Raw genomic sequence first — 27,483 nt, forward strand, 5'->3', positions numbered from 1 at the left:
ATTACTATTTTAAAACTCTTCACAAAAATACTACTACTAATACTGTAATGCATTGGAATAATTCCAGTAGTCCAAAGGGCAGTTTATTTCACTTATCAGTACAAAGAAGGAAAAGGGGGAAGAGTAATCAAACATGTAGATTTTTCAATGAAGAATTCCTACATGAAATTATAGGACTGTAAAAATGTCCTACAAATACATTTTCAGCCTGTATAAAGTGGGTTCCAATAGGAGATTTTGAGACACTATACTTTCTACATAGGACATTCTTGCTATCATTCAGTGCACTGCATAATTTATCATCTGATTAAAGCATCTGGGAAAGTTTGTATCCCAAAAGGACAATAATGAGGATTTGGTTGCCCAAACATTAAGTACATTTTGTCTGACAGTTTCAGGGAATGGAAGGTGTTATTTGGGGCCAAGAAATAATATGTCTATTTCTCATTTTAAAGGCTTTTTTAAAAAATACAAAAACAAATGCGTGGGTAAAATATTTACAAATCTAGCTATAGCAAATTGTCTATAGCAGGATTCCCAGTGCTTGAGGACCATTGCATCTTATGTTGCATCAACTGTTATTAAAACAATATAGAACCTGTCCTCTTGTAATTTTGACATAGTACAGGTAGTCCTCAACTTACAACAATTTAGTGACAGTTCAAAGTTACAACGACACTGAAAAATGTGACTTCTGACCATTTTTTACACTTATGACCATTGCAGTATCCCCATGATCATATGATCAAAAATTCAGACACTTGGCAGCTGACTCATTTATGTGGTTGCAGTGTCCTGGGGTCACATTTTGTGGGGTTCTGAAAGCAAAGTCAGTGGGAAAGTCAGATTCACTGAACAACCATGTTACTAACTTAACAACTGCAGTGATTCACTTAACAACTGTGGCAGGAAAGGTCATAAATGGGGCAAAAGTCACTTAACAAATGTCTCACTTAGCAGCATAAAGTTTGGGCTCAATTGTCACAAGTCAAGGACTACCTGTAATGGCTGGGTCCCTAAATGATGCAGGTTGCTATTAAGGATCCTGGCTAAGTGATATTTCAAAACCAGCAAGAAGGAATATTCTTTGTATCAGTGTCAATCACAAATCTTCTTCGCTTATCTTCTCAAATACACAGTCATCTTCATTTGATCTACTACTCTGTAGCCATTTTCTTGACTTAAAACCAGAATGAAATATCTGTAGAGAATAAAAAATATGATACATAAATCAAAATAAAGGCATTGGGAAGAAAAATAGTGCTACCAAATTTATGGTTAAGAGAAAGAATTACACACTGAGCTTATGTTTAAATCATAACAAAGGGAAAAAAAGAATTTTCAGGGATCTGATCTAGCAAATGCTATATGGCTATCACTGCAGCAAGTGAATTTAAGCACAGCAAACAATATCATCTTATACTAAAAAGATAATTCATATCCGATTAACCATACAGTGTATTTGTTGTTGTGCTTCAAATAGTATCCCCTTTTAGCAATTATGAGCTAAAGAAGAAAAAATTGTAGATGAGGAACAAAATCTTGTGATGCTATCAGAAGTTTGAAGCAGTTGTTTGATTTTAATCAGGAAATGCCCTAATAAATTCAGCCATTACATTTTATTAGCAATAAAGTCCCACAGACCATTTGCAATAATCCTGCAAGGTAAATATTTTAAGTTTGGGGATTGTACTGCTGTCCACAGAATATTTGTGGCTGCCCAGTGGATTATGATTTGCAATAGGCTACTTTTCAGTGTTCCCATTCCCTCACAGTCACATACATACTTTAATTAAATGTGTTCCCTCTCTGTTGCATTAAACCCTCTGACTCTTGGGAAGACAGCTGAATCACCACTGCTAATAGCCATGGTAAAGAGTTCTCTTACTATTCTCAACCAGCAATCCATATTAAGACAAGAAATGATGACTTGTTCTCCATGGTTTGCCCATGGTTAATAATCTGCCCAACAGGAATATTGAGGTCTCCTGAGATTTGCTTGGCTAAAAACTGCTAAAACCGGGATATCCATATTTGCTTTAAGACATTCTCATCAGAAAAAATAGGAATACAATGGCTAGGTTTATATGGACTGTGATTTGTGACTTATATATGAATCCAGCAAGTGATTTATTAAACTAACTATGATCAAATCTAGCCATGGATTGATGCAATTTATTATTGTTGTTGTTGTTATTATTATTATTATTATTATTATTATTATTATTATTATTATTATTATTATTATTATTATTATTAATTTTATTTGTATATTGCCCTTCTCCCGAAGGACTCAGGGCGGTGAACAATTGATAATGAGGTTCATTAAAAGCTTTAAACTTCCAAACATAATTGTCATCTCAGATGCCCCCTACTCAACTGAGTCTTTTTTCCACCCAAATTATGTAATTTAATTTACAAACCTGACTTGGGAGGATGCTTACTTTCTTAGCTGTATCTAATTCTGGATGCTCAATCTGCTAAATAGATAGGTTAAATGAGAAAGAAAAAAGACATTACACAAAAAGGAAGGTAGTCAGAATGTTACATCAAGTTTATTTCCTTGACCTGAGTTGATGATGATGATGATGATGATGAAGATGAAGATGATGATGATGATGATGATGATGATGATGATGATGATGATGATGATGATGACTGCTTTGGCCAGACCCCACCTTGAATACTATGTCCAGTTTTCTGCATCATTCCAGTTTTAGAGAAATTAAAATAGGGTCTGAGCAGGGGAATGAAAATGACCAGAGGACTTTGTTTTAGTCTCTAATCAGAAATGAAGGAGCTAAGAATGTTTTTGAGAAAGAAATTAAAAACAGATGTTCTAGCAGTGACAAATATTTGAAAAGATGCTATATAGAAGGTCAAGATCTATTTTAAAGGTAAAGGTAAAGGTAAAGATTCCCCCGAACATGCATGCTAGTCATTTCCGACTCTAGGGGCCAGTGCTCATCTCCGTTTCAAAGCCGAAGAGCCAGCGCTTGTCTGAGGACGTCTCCGTGGTCATGTGGCCGGCATGACTAGTGCCAAAGGCTCACGGAACGCTGTTACCTTCCCACCGTAGTGGTCCCTATTTTTCTACTTGCATTTTTACATGTTTTTGAACTGCTAGGTTGGCAGAAGCTGGGATGAGTAACAGGCGCTCACTCTGTTACGCGGCACTCGGGATTTGACCCGCCAAACTGCCAACCTTCTGATCGACAAGCTCAGCGTCCTAACCCACTGAGCTATCGCGTCCCTAAGATCTATTTTACATCCTTCTAAAATACTGTTTTTCAGTATCAGGAACTTTAAGATGAGTGGATGCTGGCTAGGAGTTGAAGTACATATATCTTAAAGATGCTGAGGTTCAGATACATTACTCTAGAGTAGTGGTTCTTAGCTGGTGGCCATATGGCTACCTGAGGGCCTTGGATATTTCAAGGTGGCCACAGGTGTAAATCATGTAACTGGGGCCATGTCATGTGCCAAAGGGATCAGCTAAAGGCAAAATGTATTATACTGCGAATACTGTCAGAATAGAATATACATGTATTCTATTTTCAAGCCAAATTGGTAAGTGTTAATCTTTTTTACTGGTAATGGGACCAAGACCGGGGGTGGGCGGTGGCGCAGAAGAGAAATGAAGTTGGAAGGGGGCCATGTGGAGAAAAAAGTTCAGAAACACTGTTCTAGAAGACAGATATAATAGAAATAATTTACAGGAAAAGTGATTCTAACTGAACGGTAGGATTTATTTCCCCTAACGGTTCAATAGTGCATGAATTATCTGGACAGTTATATGCTGCCTTTAACCGAATAGGATTGGAGAAGTAACTGTAAAGGATGCTTTCATACTGGTAGCAACTATCGTTGCCATAAGAACTTTTTACAGCAACAGCGTTTATGTACCAATTAAGGAAAAGTGTACGTAATCTTTTTTTTAAATTTTGCTTTCATTTTGTTACTACCAGATAGAAGATGGTTATGCTAAGGGTCAGAAAAGTTCTGAAATTAATTTGAGTTAAAAAAAATCTTACGCAAGACGATACAACATTCTTTATACCATGAGGTATGGGGGGGAGGCTTCACAAGCATATCAGGACCACATTTTAAAAAGGGTTGAGCTAGAACAAAGAAGAGGACCGTACCAAGCCAAATAAATTAACAAAATGCAATTAATACAATTTGCCATGTTTTCCCCTTCTAACAAAGCAACCATTTTCTCCTTGTAGTCAGCTGGACTGAGGGAAACTGTCTCAGCAAATGGGAGTGGGGGAGGGGGAGGGGTGTTGAATGTCAGCCAGAAAACCAGCCAGGTGCGACACCAGAAGACTCAGGCCCTGAGCCTAGAAGCTGAAGCAAGGAGCCTTCAGTGACTGGCACACGGCACCTGATATGACAACATGAACCACAGGGCTTGTAAAAGAAAGGCCGCCTGCCCTCCCACCCCACCCAGGATTTACTACACTGCGGCATTATTACTTCTCTCCTACTGCCACGTTTTACCAAAAGGGAGCTGAGCACTCATGGATTCTGAAAAGCAGAGAACAAAAGGGGAACTTAATAATTCTGAGGAGAGAATGAGGAGAAAATAGGTGATGGGATCCTGTTAATGGGAAGAGAGCCAACCAGAAGCCATAGCATTGGAGAGAGAATGCCAGCTTTGCTCCGATATCTAATAATCAACACAGAGCCAGGAAAATATCACCTCAGGCCATGAAAGAATTCAACACTTTATAATCACACAAGTTCAGAGCACATTTGGAACAAGCTCAAAATCCGCATGTGGAGATGCCCCTTTTTACTGAATCTTCCTCTTAGAAAAACAGAATGTTGTGGCAAGAAAGCCACAAGAAAATCACTGATATACCCACAGTAGGTCATCGTACTGCATTACAAAGATACTGCCAACAACAACTTAACATAGATGTTCAGTGAAATTAGATTATCAACTTTGCTCACCATCTCTTGATCATTCTTGGTTGTTGTCATCAGCTGCTCTGATATTATTTTTTTTAAGCAACTGCTTAGAAGAAATGCCTACAAAGATGAAATTAAGTTTTCATTAAAAGTCTTTTTTTTACTGAATTCCTTTTTATAGTTTATATTAGTCTCGGCATGCGATTTACTTGAAGGTGGTGGTGAATTGAAAACACACCTCTTCAAATGATAAACATTATTAAAAAAAGTGGAACACCCAGCTTTCTAACTTGTGAACCAAGAGTTGCCAACTACAATTAAAAGCAATCTTCCCTCCTATCTATGCAGCACAAAAAAGCCAAAATCCAAAAACTCAGGAGAGAGAGAGAGCAGGATAGATTTTCCAGGAAATTAAATACGTAAGGAAGAAAAGAAATAAAAGCCTATTTAGATGATATTCTTTCATTTACTGGGCAAGCATCTCTTCCCAGATAAAGGCACTGCACATTCACCTGTTCTCCACATAGCTCTCTTTTCAATGAACGGATGTCTTACTCCTCCAGTTCATCAGTAATATGATCATTTCAATCCATAGGTAATTATTTGGAGAAAAAATGTTTATTAATCAAAAACATTCTTTAAAAAAATCCCAACTGATGTTTACATATTCTGGATTGGTTCCTAAATGAGACACCGTATGTTATTTTTTCCCCTCCAATTTATTAAATAACCATATGAAATAAACCCTACCAAACCTATCCTGAGACCCTGTCTCTTGTAACCAGTTAGGGAAAGGGGGAAGAGATGTAACTCGGAGGCAAAATATATATTTTTGTTTGTAAAATATTTAGTTATTTAGGAAAGAGGATTTGCTGAAACCTTATTTGGATCAATATTAACAGGAATGTGTACCTGGGCTGGAAAAGATTAGTAACCCTGATATTTATGGAGCCATATAATATAATCTTTTATATGAACCCAAACAAACCTGCTTTGTATTGAAGACAATCCATCTCCACTTATCGGATTCATTGTACTCAATTCTGAGTTCCAAGAATTGATCAAGTCCGTGGCCTAAAACTGATCCCTGAATAGTCAAATTGGAAAAGAATAACAAGAACAATAAAAGCCATATAACAACAGTATATCCTAAATTCTCCCATCTAGACTCTGATTCTTTTTATAGAGAAAAATCACTTCTGCCAAGGCAGGAAAAAAGAACAAGGACCTGGCTTCGTATGCTGTGTAGAACAACTAAGATATATAATGTTAAGATGTCAGATAGAAAATGGAGAGCATAATAATAAAAGAAAGCAGCTCATAAGCATTTAAATTCAGTATTTGCAGACTCTTAAAACCTGGGCATTGTGATCCTGAAAAATGTCCTTTCTTGAATTTAGCAGGAATATTTTGGAAGGAACCAACTGGAGGGATCATGTTCCCATTTCGCAGAGTCCAGATTTACCTTCCATCACCGGGCAGCCCCAAGTTTGAATAAAATATCAGAAAAAATTCTTCCTGGCTCAGAGGCTTATGATAGATACTACAAGATTCTATCAAGGATTCACCCTGCACACGTTTTAAAGAATGAGGATAAACTGCAAAATTTTGAAAAAATGAAATGTCCTTTTTCATACCCTTTTATAAAATATATAGACATGCATGTATAGCCAACAGTTTAAAATCATGATTAATTGATGGGATTCTAAGTTGCTCACTGTCTTTTTCTTGGGCTATGATTAGATCACCACATTAATGAGGAGGCCTTTGTAAAAAAAATAAGGGCAAGATAAAGGGCAGATTCTTCCAGCCAGCAACAATAGATAGACTGTTAATGCTTTCCTGGGAATCTTTTTCTATCTGTATTAAAAAAAAAAAAGGCAAGGGCCAATCACTCTAATTTGGCCTCTGGGAGTTTCTTCTGCAGAGACTTGCAGGCGCTGATTTTCTGCTGCCCTGCAGGTGGAATTTTGAGGAAGGGAAGGAGGTTTCCTTGGAAGCATTCATGAGCCAGATGGAGACCTGGTTTGTGGGCTGGAGATTTCACTATATCTGCTCTAGCTTTTTTGGAATATACGTAGTCCTCAACTTAGGACCACGATTGGGACCAGAATTTCAATTACTAAGCAAGATGGTTATGCAGTGAGTCATACCTGATTTTGTGATTTATTTTTTTTTTGGCATGGTTGTTAAATGAATTACTGCATTTGTTAAGTGAATCGTGCTCATTAAGCAAATCCAGCTTTCCCCATTGACTTTGCTGGTTGGAAGGGGGTTGGGAAGGTTGCCCATAATGATCCCATGATCTTGGGACACCGCAATTTTTGTAAATGTATGTTAGTTTCCAAGTGCCCGATTTTTGATCACATGACCGTAGGGATGCTACGACGGTTTTAAGTGCGAGGACCAGTTGTAAGTCACTTTTTTCAGTGCCACTGAAACTTTGAATAGTCATTAAACAAATGACTGTAAGTTGGGGATACCTGTATAGCCCAGGGATGCTTTATGCTTGCCATTCAGATGTTTGATGTGTTTCAAGCAATACCAGCTCTTGTGAGTACCAGAAATCATAGTAGATTTTTGAAGCTTATAATCTGAAGCTGAGTCCTTATAGGACTACTCAGAAGAAGAAGAAAGAACACTTGGGAGAAAGATCTCAATCTCATATTTGCATCATATTCTGCTAATGGAGAAGTAGGCATAACTACTAAAATGGTTCTAACCCCTGTTTATTTTTCTTCTCTTTTCAGCCTATACCACAGGGTTTCAAAACATTTTGGTATCAGTGCTTATGTTGGCATTTTGAGTGCATGTTACAAACGGCTGGCCTCTGAAAACAAGCTGATGAAGTGGTTCCTTGCCACATCCTCTGACCTCTAGTACAGGGGTGTCAAACTCAATTTTATTGAGGGCCGCATCAGCATTGCGGTTGCCCTCAGGGGGCCGGGTGGGTGTGGCCGGGGTGGGTGTGGCCTACTGGGTGGGCGTGGCTAAAGTGCGTATGGCCTACTGGGTGGGCGTGGCCAGCTCTACATCGTTCGCATCAAGGGTGCCTATGGGGGCCTGGGCAGGAGTGGGGCAGATCTGAGGGTCTCTGGCAAGAGGAGGGTCTCTGGGCCAGGGCCAAGGCAGTGGGGGCCATTCCCTCACTTTTTCCAGGATGGCTTCGCGGGCCGCATGAGACCACTTCGCGGGCCGGATCCGGCCCCCGGGCCTTGTGTTTGACATGTCTGCTCTAGTACTTCAGCTTACCTCTGCCTTTTCAGGGCCATTGTGCATGTTCCCAAACAAGCAGAGAGCTGAATCCCTTTTATCTTGACTTTTATTTCTAAGTCTAGAAAGTCTACGTCTAAGTATAGGCAGGGCCCACCCACATTCTTGGAAATAAAGATACTTGAGGATAGCCATTTGCCAGTTTCCCATTTATTTATTTATTTATTTATTTGGGGGGGGGGGGAGAAATAATTTTTAAAAAATCAGATGGAGCCTAGCCAGTGCCAACAGGTAGCTCAAAGGTTACATTAGTCTCTTAGGGATCATTAGGGGCCTGGGTTATAAAGTGCATTTCCTAATAGTCTTCCCCAATTTTGTAGTCTCAATATGTTTGAAATACAATTCCAAAAATTCCAGCCTACGTGGCTGAGAGGAATTCTGAGAGTTGCAATTTCAACACAAATGGAGAACATGAATTTGGAGAAGAATGTCCTAATTAATATATGATCAGTGATGACATACAGTGATTGCATAAATAGCTTCTTACCAGATGTTCAGGATATAGCAAATACACACAGAGAATCTACGTATGGGCTGTGTGTTCTTGTTCACAGTCCTATTTATATAAAGTAAGAATATTAATGCACATAACAGGACTTCTGGAGGTACAGCAGCAGCAGCAATCAATAGTTCAGCATGGTACTTACAAGAAATGTGACCTGCCAGCACCTTATCCTGTTGATCTTGAAATTGACCTCTTTGATCTGATTGCTAGGCAACTTTATGCAGCAGCTAATCTCATTATTTCCCACATGAATAGTGGCAGTACAACCAACTTCAGGGTAGTCACAGGAACAAGGAGCAAGTTGTATATATCCATAATGCTGGATCTCTCGAACCAGCTCTAAAAACTGCAAGAGAAACAGCAGGTAGAGGAGAGCAGTAGGTTACACATAACATCTGTAGAAGTGTCCAACGCAACCAACTTCACAGGGATCTAGATGGCTCCAAAGTCCTTTGTTATCTCACAATATGACCAAGTGTCAGCTAACTGGAATATGGGATTCAGTGCAGGGATTCAGTGAAAATACAAATGCCAAAAGTTATATGGAATGTTTAATTGATGAGAAAAATGTGCATTCCAGGAGCAGCGCACCAGTATATATTTAATTCTCTGGGTAGGTAACTTGCATCAGACATTCCTGTTCTACATCTTCAGATGCTGAAAAACTCTTAGATTCTCCTCAAGAGTTACAAACTATAGTTTATACCAAACTATAGTTATCATGGGGGATAGTTTTAAATATCCAAAATTCACCCACATCTTCTATAAAGCTCTAAAAAATACATCTTATTTTCTTACACGAATTGCAATCTATAAACTTGCTGGGTATATCTACACCCTAGTTCTTCCAAAACTGTAGTTCCAGTCTAGGATGAGCTAGAATATAAGTTCTGCTTCTCTTTCATGTTTTATAGCATTTGCTTTTTTAAGTATATACCAGGAAACAGATTGGAAGAATACCACTATTTCAAACAGCATGAATAGGGAACTGAAGCTGATCAGAAGGCGGGATTCACCTGGGCCAAAGAAAGTTTGGTACAAGACAAAGTAAGGGAAAACCCCAATCTTTGCACAGGAGCCATCCTCCTGCTGGCAACCTTGTCCTCTGCCTCTTTCTGCACAAATAACTTTGCATCTCTTCCAAAAACAAGGACATGACAATGACACACAAAACCAATCCAGCTGGTGCTACCATAAAAGCAAAGACCAAAAGGCAATGCTTTCAACAGATTGGAATCTATTCCCATTTTTATGTAATAATTTCTAATTTTAATTATTAGCCTAGGCTAGGGGTAGGCAACCTTGGCTCTTTTATGACTCGTGGACTTCAACTCCCAGAATTCCTGAGCTAGCATAGCTTTCTCAGGAATTCTGGGAGTTGAAGTCCACGAGTCATAAAAGAACCCAAGGTTGCCGCCTAGGCATTTTATAAAACTTAATAGACATCAAAAAGGAATGGTTTGAATACATTCTACATTCTGCACTAATTTATTTCTTGTAAGTTGCAATTTCCTCTTTCTTGCGATTAGAAAAAAAAGTGGAAAGATGCTCATAAATTTCAGTGAATACATTTGCTTATTTGTGTGGGGGAGTGAATTATAAATAAATTATGAACATCAAGGCACTGATGTAAAGACGGATGAAAGTCTAGCTATCCTTTCAATATAATTAAATGCAGTCCTGGCCCAGACCCCTGTATGTATATATAAATTCCAGTTGCAAGAAGAAAACAAAACTCGGCTTCCAAACGCGAATCCAATTATACCAAATATACCCTAATTATTCCAACCCCAAAGAATGTGTGTGTTTTCTTAAGTAGCCCTTTTCAGTTTTCAGATCATCTGCAATTTGAGGAAGCTTCACAGAAAAGCATTTGCACGCTGAGTATCTTTTACAAGTCTTCAGTTTAATTACCTCTGAAAGAGAGGGGAAGAATCTGGTGGGGTTTCAATAACAGAAGAACGAATCACTCAACTTCACTGGAACTATGGGGGATTCAGGATATGGCAGTAGGGATATTAAGGGGAAATCCCACTGCCATAAGAGAAGGCTGTTTGATAATTTACAGCTAAGTTGACAAATAAAATGGAAACATCCTTCCTAGTAAACTTCATTGTAATATTTGTTATATGGACTTAACTTGGCTAAATCGTGCAAAAAAAAAATTAAACTGAGAATAGTTAAATAATTTGCATAGAACAGCAGTTTTATCTGTAACGTTTTAGAAATACATAGCTTCTATAAACCAAATATCTATGCATCCACTTTCAAAAATGCGGATGGCTATATATTACAATGAGTATACTAACTGCTGTTGCACGACAATATTTCACTCTACTGAACAAAAGCCTTAGTTGGGAAATCAAGAATGAGGTGACCTAGAAATGTAGTAAACATAGCCATAAATATCATCAGCATCATTCCCAAGGCTGCCATCGACGGTTTGATGCAAACAGCCATAGCTTTCAGTGGCTGCTTCCTCTCCATGCAGCTTGCATGGGCTGTGATATGAGAAGAACAAGTTAATCCAGTGATGGCAAACCTATGACATGCCACAATATTTTGGGTGCCATGCCAGATTTCACCAAAACCTGACAACTGTTCTCAAAAGGATATCTTTTGTTTTTGTTCTGTACCAGCCTGCTACCGGCCCTGCAGCAAAAGCAGGGACAACCCCTTTACAAATGGCAAGAGGCTGGAATAAAGCCTGCCAAATTTATTAACATAAAACAGAGCAAGACAAGACACCAACTATGAAACAGGAGCTATGAAACAGGAACTATCCAAGCGGTTGCCTTCAGCAAACCAGCCCTCCCACACATTCCCCTTAAATACAGTTCAGGGCGTGGCCTCTCTCTGCCTCCTTCCGAGGTGCCCCATTGCCTTCCTCTGTTTACTCCTGATTGACTGCCTCCTGCATCGGGCGTCCTTGAACAGGGCCAGCTGTGGGTCATCTTCATCCACGCTGTCAGGCTCACACAGCTGGGTCTCCGTCGTGACCAGGTGGGAGGGGCCCGGCTGAGGGCTCTGCGGAGCCTCAAGGCCATCATCAGCAAGCTCTTCAACACCCCCCTCCTCCTCTGAGTCGTCCGACCCAACTGCCGAACCCACAGGCTGACCCTGAATCACAGCAGTTTTTCAGAAACTGCAGAAAGAGTTGTGCAAGAATGGGGTGTGCTCTTGCTTGGCCTCCAGGCCCTCTGGAAGTTACAGGAGAGGACCATGCTCTCACGCAGCCTCCAGAGCCTCACAAAAGCTGCAGAGGCAATGGAAGATCATTCTACAAAGCTGTTTCAAAAACCAAGGCTTTGTGGACCTGAAGCAGTCTCAGGTGCTCCAGGTCCCACAGGGGCCTACCAAGAGTAAAAGCATATCACCCAAAGGTAAGTACGGTAGTGTGTGGCAGATCCTGGGGAGCATTGGACTGTTGAGGCAAGGTTCATGAGCCTCTGGGAATGATGCAAAGTGGCCTTTTTGAGTGGCAATGGTGACCCTAAGGCTGAGGTCAAGGCCTGGGCAGGGTACAATCTACCTCTGTTCAAGGTAATAGTAATAATAATAATAATAATAATAATAATAATAATAATAATAATAATAATAATAATAATAATAATAATAAAGTTGGAAGGGACCTTGGAGGTCATCTAGTCCAACCCCCTGCTCAGGCAGGAAACCCTATACCATTTCGGACAAATGGCTATCCAGTCTCTTCTTAAAAACCTCCAGTGTTGGAGCATTCACAGCTTCTGGAGGCATGTTGTTCCACTGATTAATTGTTCTAACTGTCAGGAAGTTTCTCCTTAGTTCTAGGTTGCTTCTCTCCTTGATTAGTTTCCATCCGTTACTTTTTGTCCTGCCTTTGGACGCTTTGGAGAATAGCTTGAGTCCCTCCTCTTTGTGACAGCCCCTGAGATGTGGGGAAGATTGAGAATTGTTTTGCTTTTGTTTGTGGAGTGGGGTGACTATGGAGTGGGGTGACTATGTCAGCATAGTCAAGTTAGGCATTTTCTGAATTTTGGACAGGCCAAGCCCAGAATGCCATCACTGTTAATGTCTTTGTTTTAATCCTGATTGCCTTTCCTCTAAATCAGTATTTTTCAAACATGGAAACTTTAAAATCTGCAGACTGCAGTTCTAGGAATTCCCTATAGTATAAAGTAAGCACTTATGGTAATAATGGTTCAGCATGGTGGTTTTGAAGCCTTTGAACTATGGTGCTGGAGAAGACTCCTGCGAGTCCCTTGGACTGCAAGGCGATCAAACCGGTCAGTCCTAGAGGAGATCAACCCTGACTGCTCTTTAGAAGGCCAGATCCTGAAGCTAAAACTCAAATACTTTGGCCACCTAATGAGAAGGAAGGACTCACTGGAGAAGAGCCTAATGCTGGGAAAGATTGAGGGCAAGAGAAGAAGGGGACGACAGAGAATGAGGTGGCTGGATGGAGTCACTGAAGCAGTAGGTGTGAGCTTAAATGGACTCCAGAAGATGGTAGAGGACAGGAAGGCCTGGAGGAACATTGTCCATAGGGTCACGATGGGTCGGACATGACTTCGTAACTAACAACAACATGGTGGTTTTGATCTTCATTTCCAAATGGCTATATTTGATATTTAAAAATCTGAAAAACCCACATGGATAGGAGATTGATATTCTTCCTCAAATAAAACTGAAGGAAAAGGGCAGCCTTTAAACATGAATGCATTCTCTGGTATCTTCGCATGATAACATATATTCTGAAAAGGACCATCATAATTTAAAAATCATGTTACCTTCAATTTATTTGGTGCCTTTTGCAGCATTAGAAGCTTTTGCTTCTGTTCCTCATTAGGTTTGACCCAATTCATCTCTAGCTCCTGTACAACCTTTTTTTTAAAAAAAAAACATATAAGCAAGTAAATGTTAGACTAGAATACATATGTTTACTTTCTGTAGACTAGTAGCAGAACAGAGTTGAAAACTGTTAATTCACAAATAAAATAAATCATAGGTCACTTCATCTCAAAATTTGCCTGGCAATTTTCAAAAAGAAAAGCTTCTTCTTAAGCATACCTGCATGTAAAGTAAGTTCACCGAAGTTCTACAGTCCATCAACACTTTATCTAAAGAAGGATCCATATACCTGCCCAATAATGTACAAGGAAAGAGAAGCCATTAAACCACTGGCATACATGCAAAGAGAAATGTAACCAAAATATTGTAGGTAAAAAACAAAAACAAAAAACTGAATTTAAGCAACCAGTTCACACTTTTTATTGCATGTTATGATCGTGCTTGATACTACATGTAGTATGATATATTCCTTAAAATCATTTTGTAGTTTTGGCTTTATGTTATGTGCCAAAAGTGCCACAGATATACATAAGTCCAGGGCTTTTTTTCTCATAGAACGCTCAGAACGGAGTTCCGGCACCTTTTTTGGATGGAACCTTGTAGGGTAGGCAAGGCGTATGACACGTGTGAGTTCCGGCACCTTTTTCTTATACAAAAAAAGCACTGCATAAGTCGCATGGAGAAGAAGCTTATTTTGTTCTTGTTTTTATTTATCAGACTGATGGATCTATTGCATATTCAATAGATAAATCTATTCTATATTCAGTTATGATACTATGTTTACAGAATTAGTGAAAAAACCCATTAGGTGCTGGAGAAAAAAGCGTAACTGGCCACATATCTTTTCAGTGTTCTTTGATTCCTATGAAAAAGGCTCCACCAGAGTCTTTAGCAGATTTTTCAACCATGGACTTTAATGGACAATACAAACATAGGGTGGAAATTAGATTCTAATGGGCAATTTGGATTTGATTTCTACTTCAGATATGCTGTCCAATAATATTTCTGATATATTGACTGATAGGACAATTCTGAACTTTGGGAATTTTGAATGTACCGCTTTCAATGCATTTGGAAAGTGCCAAATTACCATCCCACAAGCTGTAATATACATGGAACTCATATGATTTTTCCCCTCCAGCACACTGGTATTTTTTAAATATTTCTTGCTAATTTCACTTCTGCTTCCTGCTCACCATTTTCTGATCCCAATCTTACAAGCCGATTCTTTTGCACTCCGAAGACTCACATAAGGAAGTTCAAATTCTGCTAGTTTTTTCAACACTGGAGGGGGATGGGTAAGAAGGAAGGGGAAAAAAACATTTTGATTTTTTTAATGCTATTACAAAGAAATACATTTATATCTAAATGTAGTGCTAATTAAACACAAGATCGGTGGTGCTAAATATTCTGTGTATGTGCCGCAAGTTGCTGACTTTTGTGACTTTTATAAATTATGCAAACCTGCTGATCATAGGAAGAAACAAGGAGCAACTTAAATACGATTTTCCCTTGCTCATATATGTGTTTATTTCCTGTTTATTCACTTCTTCTGTTGAGATTATAAGATATTAGCAGACTTTCCCCATTTACTTTCAAATGTGTCTTCCTAGCCATGTTAGCAATAGGTTTTTATATTGGGAGCAGGGAACCTGGAGTTTTTCCATATCCCCTGTGTGTTTGTTTCATCTGCCGGTGTGGTGGGATAGGGAAAATGAATGTATTTGAATTGTTTTTTGCACTATATGTAGGTTGAAAGATGCTAGATGAACTTTTTGCAGGTTGAGCTTCTTAAGCATAATCAGTTTGCCACTCTCTGGAACATGGATGCCACTTAAAAAAATGTAAATTGTGGTCATGTGACTGCAAGATACTGCAAACTGCCCTAGATTCAAGCTAGTTATACCAAAGGCTTCAAATGCAACTACATGACCACAGGGGTGGGGGGGGGATGTTGGCTCTTTGAATCTGGATTGGTGAGTCTGTTGTAACTTTGAAAGATTGCGAAGTGACCAGCTATGGTATTAAGTAAGGACTGTCTGTATACAGATGGCATGCAACATGAAAGTAATGTGTGTTACACAAATGATTTCTTACTGGATATTTGTCCATTGTTGTGATCTTGAATAAGAAATAAGCTGAAGTATTGTATTAGCTCCCTAGAAAGTTCAATCTTGTATGATATCACCTGGAGGAAAACAAAAGATGCATTTTCTCCTTAAGCTGTTGAGTTAGTTTTCAAATTAACTATTTTAAGTTCCATAGCTGTTTTGTTAAAAAAAATTAGTGAGAAACTCTTGCCTCTGCTGACTGAGTGTAGGTATCTTTACAAATTCTCTCCTGCAGGAAGTATGAATACAAAATATTTTTTTCTCCCAAGTCTTTTTCAGATAGTGGGATAAAATATTTTAAGTAAATTTAAAAATTTTTTAAAAAACCTCCCCAAGTGCTCTGGTGAAACACCAAGTATTGTCATGACAAATAAGCACTTTGTTGACTGGCCTATCTCTTTAGGCAGTCACAGCACACCCTGGCCTGAGAAAATAAGTTGAATTCTAAACCAGTTTGGGTTGGTTTGTGTCTTGGCACTCAATCACTATGGTTTGTACACTCAATCACTATGGGTGTCTGCAGGCCATGGTCTGTAAAGACAAGATGGTGGCCACAGCAATGCAACTGAAACTCCACCCATTTTTGTATTACTTTTTAAACCATATCCTGAAGATAGCTCTGTACAGTAATTCCAGAGTATGCTGTGCAAACCATAGTGGCTGGGTTTTAAAATTTATGGCTTATTCAATAAACCACAATTAAGAAACCCTCACTTTGTGTGATGTGTAAGCCCATTTGCTGTTTTATGAGGCATCTGTAACAATATATTTCAAAAATGGGAAGGCTGCTAATTATGCTTGGACACACTTCATATGAGATGCTGCCAGATCAATGTGTATATATTACTTGCCTCTAGCACTCTTTCAGCAGTGTCTGATGTCTGAATATCAATCCTGAGATACCTTCCATCAGGAAGATAAACATCCAAAAAAGCTTGTTGGGTTTGGATTTTAAATGTTTCCTGCAAGACATGAAAGCTTAATGTTGAAGGCATTGATGGGTGGTTTCATAAGTATGCTGAAAACATGGGTTTATTTCAAGAAAAAGTATTTTAGTGGTAGACTAGGGGGAAGGTAAAGGAATCATTAAGCTTATATCACTTTTTCCAAGAAACCAATCATTTTTCTGAATTTATAATGTTCAGGCAAAAATTAGATATTTTACAGAGGGGAACAAAAGGTGTAATAAACTTGTTCATCAATTTGTTGCTAATAAAGTTTCTAGACAATCTATAAAATACCCTACAAAAGAATATATTAGGACATCAGAACATTTCCACTACATTCATTTGATAATTATTATATTATCATATATAATATGCTATATATCTCAAATTAATTATGGATTGTTGTACAAATGGCATTTATGCTTTGATAAAATTTATTATTGTTCCATATATCAGCTTTCCTATTGAAAAAATGATATGCAGAAATGTATCCTACATTAGTGGAGCCAGAAAGAGAGTCTTTTCTGCTGTGCATCTGCCCTGTGAAATGACAACCCCTCCTCCAAAATTGAGCCCAACCCTCCCAATGCTTAAGAAGACCCTGAAGATAAGGGCCTGCAGGGCTAGCCATGGTAGGAAGCCTTTAAAATGGCTGTACTGAGCTGACGTAGATGGAATTCTGCTGCTGATCACGATTTTCTGTTTTGAAATCGACTATGGACAGTTTTTATGTTTGTATATTGATTTTTTAAATTGGTTTTATTGGTTTGTTTTTACCTGTGGTGAACTGCCCAGAGTGAGATGGGTGGCCATGGCAGCCATGCAAATCAAATTTATAACAAAGAAACATTGGACCGCCAAGTTAGCTGCTGCAAGATTGCACAGGCTGACTAGAAACAAAGCGTGACAATGACAAAGTAGCAATAATGATGCATGGGAAGATCTGCAGAAAATGCCATCTGACTGCAAAGAAGAACTGGGGGAGGGGACAAAGTAGTAGAAAACAAAGAAGCTAAAGTGCTGTAGGATTTTAGAATTATGACAAACAAGCACCTGCCAAACATTTCAGACTAACAACTGTTGATAAGAAAGACAAAAAAGTCTGCATAGTGAATATAGATGTGCCTGGAAAAAGCAGAATAGAAGAAAAAGAACTGGAGAAAATCACAAAATACTGAGACCTGCAAATAGTGGCAAAAGAAAGCAAAAACAGTACCAATAATAATAGGCACCTTGGGTGCAATAAAACTGGAGCATCAGTCAAACACCATTGGCATTACAAAATCACCATCAGTCAATTGCAAGAGGCAGCTTTATTTGTAACAGCTTATATATAAGAGCCTTGGTGTAGCAGTGGGCTAATGCCTCCTTAAGTAACACCTGCTGCCTGCAATTAGTGCAGGTTCGCGTCCCACCAGGCTCAAGGTTGACTCAGCCTTCCATCCTTCCGAGGTAGGTAAAATGAGGACCCAGATTGTTGGGGGCAATTAAGCTGACTTTGTAATAATGCCGCTTGGGGTGTGTGTGAAAGCCGTAATAATTAGCAGGCATATACATAGAATGAAGGCTACTGCTAAGCTTGTAAGCTGCCCTGAGTCTTCGGAGATGGAATTAAATGGAATTTAAAAAATATATATTCTGCAACGATACCTTTAACACCATCCAACAAGAATATCTGCCTATCCCAGGTCATTGGGAGGGACTTGATAGGTAGACAAATGTGCCAAATCCTGTCTAAATATCTGATTGACTGTGTGACTAATCATAATAATAGCAACAACCTATATCAGTCCACATCAGTTTCAATTAGCCAAAAGACATAATGAAAATAATATTCTAGCAGGGCACACAATTTCAGTAACACACAAGGAGAAAACATGCAAATGTTAAATTACAAGTCTAGGCCAAAGCTTTTGGGAAATAATGTGGCAAATTTGATAATTAAAACAATACTTGAGATATTCATCAACTGCTTAATTAAAAGTTAGCAATATTGAATGCTATATCATTTGCAGACCATTTCCCAGGACTAATCATAAAGTTTAATTTTATTTGTTAGACTGCAATAGAATAAGAATATTTGTTTGCCATTTTCATTATAGCCCAGCAATTTGAGTGTGCTGTCACTAATTATAGCATCAGGAATGCTTACTCTGCTTATTTTATAGAGCAATCCTATGATGTAGTGCTCTGGGGAAAAGAGAAACAAAGGCTCCCATTAAACTATTGGAACAATCCTTATATTATTTACAAATGTACAAGACTTTAAAGGGAAACAGTTGAAAATGATGTGAAAGTGGCAAGACAATATCCCTAGGAAAAATTGGCCAGATCCCATTAATCAGAGATTATGCCAGTGATATGCCAACCACATGTCCACGTGACAGGCAATAAATAACAGGTTGGCAGTCCTTTTATGCTTCGCAACTCATATGGAAGGAGCACACAAGTCAGAAGAGAGGAAAACCACTGCAAACCAAAGCACACAGATATTTTCTTAGGAAGAAATTTACAGAGGATCTACAAAGAGTGCAGACAGCCCCTTCTTGAAAGCACAAAAGGGGAAAATTATTTTGACAAATGAAGAGTTCCAGCTATAAGCATCCATAGGAGAAGATTCCTACATTAGGGGAGAAGAATGCGTTGTATACACTTTCTGCATGCATGCATAATAGGTGTAAACATTCAGCCCGGAATTACAGTCGTAAATCTCGTATTAGTTGTTAAGAAGGTCACATGTAACCGTGACCGATTTGATTACCTTTTTTGCAGGGGTCATTAAGCAAATATCATGGTCGTTAAGTGAATGCATTTTAGCCAATTGGAAGCACTCAAAATGTGACCATGATGGGGAAGCGTCTCTCAGAACTTGGAAATCAGGTTGTAAATAGCTCTGGAGAGGTGCGTCATAAATTGGATTGGTCACTAAGTGTCACTATACCAGTAGTGTAAGAAAAGACATTGGCAATATTATGTTTTTATGGCTCTGATAGAGAAACATGAACTAGAGCTCACTGGCAGAAGGCCTTTTAAAATTTTCACTATTGGCTTTACTCTAAAGATCTACCATTGATAGGACGTGATTTACACACTAGAAGAGCAGAAGTGTTTCCTCTGTACTGGCACAATCTCTGCCCCATTTGAATCATCTCATTTTAGTGGGAAAACTGGCAAACCATCCAAACGTAACTAGCAAAGCTACTGGGTATTCCAATGATGCATCAGCTAACATAGCAGCATAACTATTTATTTATTATTTATTTTATTAATTCCATTTATATCCCGCCCTTCTCCGAAGACTCAGGGCGGCTTACAAGCTTAGCAGTAGCCTTCATTCTATGTATATGCCTGCTTATTAGGGCTTTCACACACATCCCAAGCGGCATTATTACAAAGTCAGCTTAATTGCCCCCAACAATCTGGGTCCTCATTTTACCTACCTCGGAAGGATGGGAGGCTGAGTCAACCTTGAGCCTGGTGGGATGCGAACCTGCACTAATTGCAGGCAACTGGTGTTACTTAAGGAGGCATTAGCCCACTGCTCCACCAAGGTGATTCATTTAATGACCACTGCAAAAAACTATATCATGTATGTAAGTATGTATATATATTTTTTCAGCAAGTATTGCAGGCCCAATTGGGAAAAGAAAGCTCAGGACCATATAAGTTGGAAACATGTGGAAGATGCCTTCATCCTGTAGTGGATAGACAGTGGCTAAAATGGTGGTGATATATGTATATGTGTGTATGTGTAATTAAACTTTGGAATTTATGACTTGTGCTGCTGACTACCAGTGTGGCTGCTTCCCCCCCCAAAAAAGAGAGAGAGAGAGAGAGAGAGAGAGAGAGAGAGACTTGGACTAATTCTTGGAAGTAATGGTTATCAATGGCTATTAGCCTTGATGGTTGGTATGATGGCCTCTGAAGATCAACCAGTAGGAGACTAGAGGACTTTCAGTTTTTGGCCACTCTGAGAGAACAGAGTGTTGGACTAGAGGGGGGTCCAATCCAGCAGGACACTGCTTATGGTTTTATATAGCAGGGGCCTCCATCAGATTCTATTGCTTGGAAAAGAAACTACTGAATGTCCCATAAAGAGGTTGACACACTTCTATCAACTTCTCAGCCATGGAGAAATCAGAAACAAGAATGCTACAACAATGCCTTCAAGTATGTATCAAGTGGTAAGTGGCACCGCTCTGGTAACATAAAGGAGATGTTGACATTTTTACGTCAACACACCTCTCACCTCTTTTCCTGCCACAAGTCCAAAATATTTACTTTAATTTAATGCCAGATCTCAAGAAGCTTATCATACTTTAATAAAGCTTTCAAGCTGTTCCCTAAGGGACCAAAAAGATATCAGGTCTTTTACAGCAAAACCTTCCTCTGGTCAATGCAAGAAATGCAAGAGGAAAAAAAAAACATGGTATGTTCTAATAAAGAACATTAAGAAACTGAAAACCTCACGTGTTAGTGTTTATTTTTAAAATCCCTGTGTTTGAGCTGCTTTAAAAGTAGAAATTTACCGCTGAGTGTATAGCTCTATTTTTAGCCTGGAATAAGGTTAAAATGGTTAATTTTAAGAATAACTTCCAAAAGATAAAGCAGTTTGAACTCAATACCTGCCATGTATATAGAAGAAAGTAATTAAGAACAGCTTACAGCTGCACACACAGATGGTCCTTGATTTACGATTGGTTACTTAGCAACTGAAGTTATGATTGACCCCCAAAACATACTTATGACTCAAATTAGTTCAATTCCCCAGCCCCCCGTCATGTGATCATATCTTGAGCACTCAGCAACCTTCTCACACTTATGTTCATATGCAGTGTCCTGCAGTTGCATGTCCACAGCTTAGTATTAATTATTTTTTGCCAGAAACTAGCATTTATTTGGTTTCTCTCAAACAATGCCCACTGTAGATAATGGGTTCACTTAACAACCACAGATGACCCTGGTGATTCATTTAATGACCACTGCAAAAAAATGTAGCAAAATCAAGTCAGTCACGTGATGACCCACTTAACAATTTATTACTATTTATTAGCACAATTTATTAATGTAATTCCAGGATCAATACCAGTAATAAATTAAGGACTACGTGTACTAATGCACACAAAATGCTGGCTGACTGTTGCTGTGGGTGGAGACAAGAAGCCTGACAAAAAGAACAGAGGAACAGAAAATGGCTGGCTGATATACTGAACACCAGTACTCCATATTTAAATATTTTATTATAGACCTCAGTAACAACAAACTAGCTTCTAGTCTGTAAGGACAGGAGCAGAAGAAACTCTCCTTCTCTTACCACCTGTCTTTGAAACAAAAAAACTTACCTGCTGTAATTTCCTAAAGAAACTAATAAAGACATCGCTGTTTGTAACACTTGGGTCAACGGAAACTGCAATAGAAGAAATTGCAATAGAATAGAAAATATATCTTAAAATATTCCACAGATGATCGACACAGAGAAAAAGTATGTATAATTCACATAAAATAAAGTTTTGATAAAGGCATATACTGTAACTCAAAGGAAGTTTAAGATTTTCATAAATAGTTTTCTTTCATTACCTATAGATTAATGCTTAATCTCGAGAAATCAGATTCAGTTTAGAATACTTGTACAAGGTGAATTCTCTGCGGGTTTTTTTTTCCCAGACTGCAGGTTCTTCTGAGATTAGAACTTCTACTCCAAATATCACTGGATTCCCCATTCAACCACAACATTTTCTGAGAGTCCCAAAACCTCATGAAAGACTGTTCAAAAAACCCAGTGAGCTCCAGTAGGAAGGATCTGGTGCAGAATTCCTGACCCTTAAGAACTGCACTAAATGCAGCCCTCTATATCTGCTGATAAATTTCCTTTAAAGTCCAAGTCACCTAAAACATCTTTTTCTGCACAATTTCTTCCAACCCCTTTCTAGGTTTATGAAATCATAGCATGCACAATTCAGTATTTGCTTGAATGCTCATTAAAAATCAGTTGCCCAAAGTAGTATTCGGTATACCATTCTGTAGATATTGTTCTAGCTGCGTTCTCCTTTCATCAGCCATTGACTTTGTCATTGCAAGGTAAAATTTTGGAGGAAACGAAGGCATTCCTTTTCCAAAGACTCGTCTTAGCTGAAAAGATAAATAATCTTTAAATGGTACTAATCTGTTAGCAAACATCAAATATTTATTGAAGATGGGCATTAATAAATTCCCAATATCCCAAGGATATTGGCATTCATAACACAGCTGAATTGGCCTGTTCTTATGTTACCGATAGAAGAGAATATATGCAACTCAGTGTTGAATTGTGCAGTCCTTGATACTCTCTAAACTAGGTTGCTTGTTTGTAGAGTCATTACCTAGTCATTACCCAACTAGGTAACAACATCAGTGTGGAATTTGCTCTCTGGTTACAGCTTGGTCTGACTGTTGGTGTGGGCATCTTAATTCCTTGATTAAAGGTAAAGGTAAAGGTTCCCCCGCACATGCGTGCTAGTCGTTTCCAACTCTAGGGGCCGGTGCTCATCTCCGTTTCAAAGCCGAAGAGCCAGCGCTTGTCCGAGGATGTCTCTGTGGTCATGTGGCCAGCATGACTAAACACCAAAGGCGCAGAGAACGCTGTTACCTTCCCACTGTAGTGGTCCCTATTTTTCTACTTGCATTTTTACATGCTTTCGAACTGCTAGGTTGGCAGAAGCTGGGACGAGTAATACCTTGATTAGGGTATTCTTTTTAACTTGATTAGGGTATTCTTTTTCTGATAGATTGTTTGGCATTAATCCCTGCCTTTAATTCTCTGGGTGTTGATTGCTGGAGAGAATGTGTTCTGGTCTGTTTCCTTTTTAGTTTTATTGCTCTTGAATATTGTACAAAAGTAGCTTCTCTCTATGTGTCTACTGATGATTGATTTTGTCGTGTCAAGTTTCCAAGAATTCCTCAGGACTTTGGATTTAGCTTGAATTTTACAGATTCCAATTGGAAACTATGGTTTTGTCTGTTCATGTGTTGTGAATTTATGGAGTTTTAATTGTGTCTTAACTGCTAATTGGTGTACATCGATGTGCTTTGCTAGTCTTCTACCTGTCTGTCCTACATAGTGGCTGTTACAATTCTAAAGTCTTTAAGATCTGATCTGATGTCCTGGCAAGAGAGGCCAGTAGGTTTATAATGCTTTCAATGACACTACCTATTTGATGTTGTGAAAACATCATCTGCTGATATAAAATATTTCAATGATGCAGCAGATAATTAGTTATATAAAAGAAAAATCACTATTTGTGACACTATACATAGGCAACATAAAAATATACTGTATATAGATATTTTTGGAAACCTAAATTGGGCAGAATAAAATCAAACTGAGTGCAAGATTTAAGAAAAGTCTCAGTTTATAAAAAGAATAACAAATACTATCAGGATGAGATACAGCAATTAAAACTTACCAAAAGGTAAAACAAAAAGGTAAAACTATTTTCTATTAGGAAAATAATAATTTTGGAGCAAACCCATATTGCTATGGTTCTTATATGCATGTAGTGGTTTAAGTAGTGTTCCCATATTTCAAGGGCTGCCAGAAAGAGGAGGGGGGGTGTCAACCTATTTTCTAAAGCACCAGAAAGCAAAACAAGAAACAATGAATGGAAACTAATCAAGGAGAGAAGCAAAATCTACTGTAGAATTAAGAAAAAAAATCCTAACAGTGAGAGCAATTAACCAGTGGAAGGACTTGCCTCCAGAAGTTGTAGGTGCTCCATCACTGGAAGCTTTTAAGAAGAGACGGGACAGTCACTTGTCTGGAATGGTTTAGAGTTTGCTGCTTGAGCAGGTGGTTGGACAAGAAGACCTCCAAGGTCCCTTCCAACTCTGTTATTCTCTGTTATTCTCTATCAGTACTGTGTGTACTTATTGAATAATATCACTTTATTCTTCTCTCTCTCTTTCCCTTGCACAATTGTTCAATTTTAAGAGATTCTCTAGTGGAGAAGTTCAAGAAAGTCAAGAAATTGGCCATTAACATACAACTGAAATCTGGGCCCTTTTTACATGTAGCTCACTGTATGAAAAGAAAATGGGTCTTTCATTGCATTCTTACAACTGCAATTTTGACTTTTTTGATCTGCTTCACAGATACACAATTTGGTGAAAGGACAAAGAAACTTTTCTTTCTCTAGCTCAGACATGTCAAACACAAGGCCCGGGGGCCAGATCCGGCCCGCGAAGTGGTTTCATGTGGCCCGCGAAGCCATCCTGGAAACAGTGAGGGAACAGCCCCCTCTGCCTTGGCCCTGAGACCCTCCTTCTGCCAGAGACCCTCAGATCTGTCCCACTCCTGCCCAGGCCCCCATAGGCACCCTTGATGCGAACAATGTAGAGCTGGCCATGCCCACCCAGTAGGCCATACACACTCTAGCCACGCCCACCCAGTAGGCCACGCCCACCCTGGCCATACCCACCCACCCCCGAGGGCAACCGCAGTGCTGATGCGGCCCTCAATGAAATTGAGTTTGACACCCCTGCTCTAGCTGATATTCTTACTTCCATAATTTCATTGGAATAATTAAAGGTTCAATAACACTGGTATTATTTACACTAAAGACCTGTTTTCTGAACATAGCTTTGATATGTATGGTCCTCACTTCTTTCATGGAAAGCCCCAGGTCTGAAAATACTCTAAGGGAATATTATCCAAAGGCAAAGCGGAGAGCCTCTACTGATGTGTGTATGTCCCTGCACACACACAAAGTTTCATGCAGCAATAAACTGCTAATGTGTAAACATTTCTTTTATGGACAAAGCTAGAAAGATGTCAAACATGCTGCAAAATTTAAGCCTGAACTGTGTCAATGACCCTAGGGCCTAGGCAAACAAACCAATCATCAATGTTATAAAAGCACCATCCCTCTTGTGGGTGACAGACAATTTAAAAAAAACCCCAAGAATAGTGGTTGGATGAGGAAAAAAGGGAATGAATTCTTCATCTTACCTGTTCATTCCAGCGGTGCAACTGACTGTAACGTAACTTGCAGAAAAGGAAGCCCTCCAGATATACAGAATACAGCTGAAAATACAGTGACTAAATAAATCCTTTCAAGATTGTTAACAGAACTCACCACTTGCTATCAGTCGTGTTCAACCTTGCATTCTTACTGGCCAAGAAAGAGGAACCTCATTCCTGTGGGCCAAAAGTGACCCTGGCACAGTGGCGTAGGGTGGGTTGTCAGCACCCGGGGCAAGGCAAGTAATTTGCACACACCCCTCCACAGTGGGCGGCGACCCGGCGGCTCAGATCGGATTCGCACAGCCAGCACTGCAGTGAGAGAGAGTGAGTGAGCCAGGCAGGGGCAGAAAGCTGCGAGTGCGAGTGCGCCCCCCAGATGTTGCGCCCGGTGCGGCCAACCCCCCCTGCACCCCCCACGCTACGCCACTGCCATGGCATGCCCCAAGTTTAGTGGCAGCCATAACCACACTAGGTGTGAACAAAAGAGTGGAGTTTTGATTGCATCATTGTGGCTATCATCTTGACATTTCATACACACACACACACACACCATGAATACCTTTGCGCACAGATTTGGTACAGCTTGACCATCTTTTAATTCAGGAGGACTGGATCTTCAGACTAGGTCAGACTTTCTCAACTTCAATGACTTTTAAGACAGGCAGACTTCAATTCCCAGAATTCCCCACCCAATATTTTAAGTTGCCAAGATTGAGAAACGCGGGACCACCGGTAGTTCTATTCCAGAAAAGATATCCATTACTTCAGTCTGGAATATTCTAAAGAAATCAATGTTAAAATATATCCCACCCAGTCAAGGAAATTAAAAGGAAGCTTGTGAATTTTCACAGATCACCTGAAAGGAGTGTTACAAGCGCAGCACAAGAACACTTGTCTTTTTTTTTTCTTTTTGTTCCCACACTTCCGTTGTGATTTTTAGTACCTATTTGAGCGTTCCTTCCAATTTCTGTCACAAACTTGTTTCTACGTGTTATTTCCTCAGCCAAGTTGGTGAAGTTGCAAGTCAAACCAAATCAAAACTATCCTTCCTTTCTCCACCCACCCACCCCGCTCTTTCTGGTCTCCCCTTTCCTCCCTTCCTCTCAAGCCCCTCACAGACGCTTCTCCTCTCAGGCGCAGAAACGCGCCTCCAGGCCAGCCCGCCAGCCCTGCTCTCCCGCTCAGGGAAGTCTTTACCCCCGGCAACCACGCTCCCACGCCGCCCAGCCCGCCCTTGGCGCGGGCACTGGCTGCGCTCCCGCCTCACAGAACCATCTTTGCTCTCCTTTCTTCCTTTCCTGTCGGGGCTGCAGGGATGGGTGGGGCGCGCTGACTCTCCGGATGGCCGCGACTGTCTTAATCCCTTCCAGGCCGCCAGCCGCTGCCCAACTAACTGTTGATCCTCCGACCCAGCCACCCACCCAGCCACCCAACCCAATTTCCACGGGATCGTCGGCCATCAAATCCACCTGCCGATGCCAGCCCCCCTGCCTCGCTCCGTCCCTCCCCGCCCGCCGCACTCCGCTTCCCTCCGCCTTTTCCCGACAAGGGCTCTCGGCAGCTGGGGGGGGGGGAGGCCGAGGGCACAGTTCCCGCCGCCCGCGGGGGCATCGACCGCGGAGCGCCCGAGGAGCAGAGCCTGGCTGGCGCCGGAGCACCTGGCAAGGTCTGGCGCTGCCGGGTTAGTTCGCCCTTCCCGCCTCCCCTCGTGTCGGGATCCACCCTTCCTTCCCTGCCTCCCTCCCTGACTCCCCGTTCAAGGGAAGCTACTCCACCACGTAGCGGCCGCCAAACTTCTCCAGCAGCTCTTCGGAGAGAGGGATGCTGAAGTGCATCTTCATGGCGCTGCCGCCCGCCCGGAGGAGAGCCGTCTGGCCGGGCCGAGGAGGTGGAGCAGGGCGG

General features: G+C 40.1%; 1 protein-coding gene across 1 annotated transcript; it reads right to left on the minus strand.

Moving 5' to 3' along the window:
• Window positions 1–82: 82 nt before the first annotated feature.
• SNX31 (sorting nexin 31) lies at window positions 83–27,483 on the minus strand. The gene is made up of 14 exons (XM_083358558.1): window positions 27,357–27,483; window positions 25,567–25,641; window positions 22,598–22,712; window positions 21,926–21,990; window positions 16,488–16,598; window positions 15,623–15,713; window positions 14,722–14,809; window positions 13,745–13,814; window positions 13,465–13,557; window positions 8,838–9,041; window positions 5,906–6,004; window positions 4,960–5,037; window positions 2,424–2,480; window positions 83–1,201 (listed from the first exon to the last, which is right to left on the minus strand). Exons 1-14 carry the CDS (start codon window positions 27,420–27,422, stop codon window positions 1,103–1,105), a joined length of 1,311 nt encoding a protein of 436 aa, XP_083214684.1. The 5' UTR covers window positions 27,423–27,483; the 3' UTR covers window positions 83–1,102.

Source organism: Vipera ursinii, assembly GCF_947247035.1.
Source record: "Vipera ursinii genome assembly, chromosome: 3".
Taxonomy (NCBI): domain Eukaryota; kingdom Metazoa; phylum Chordata; class Lepidosauria; order Squamata; family Viperidae; genus Vipera; species Vipera ursinii.

Coding starts and splice junctions, on each gene's coding strand:
- SNX31 (XM_083358558.1), bottom strand. CDS start 27,422: ATGAAGATGCACTTCAGCATCCCTCTCTCCGAAGAGCTGCTGGAGAAG. Junction 14,810..15,622: donor CAACAATGGACAAATATCCA/GTAAGAAATCAT, acceptor ATCCCCCTCCAG/TGTTGAAAAAACTAGCAGAA. Junction 2,481..4,959: donor CCAAGAATGATCAAGAGATG/GTGAGCAAAGTT, acceptor CTATCTATTTAG/CAGATTGAGCATCCAGAATT.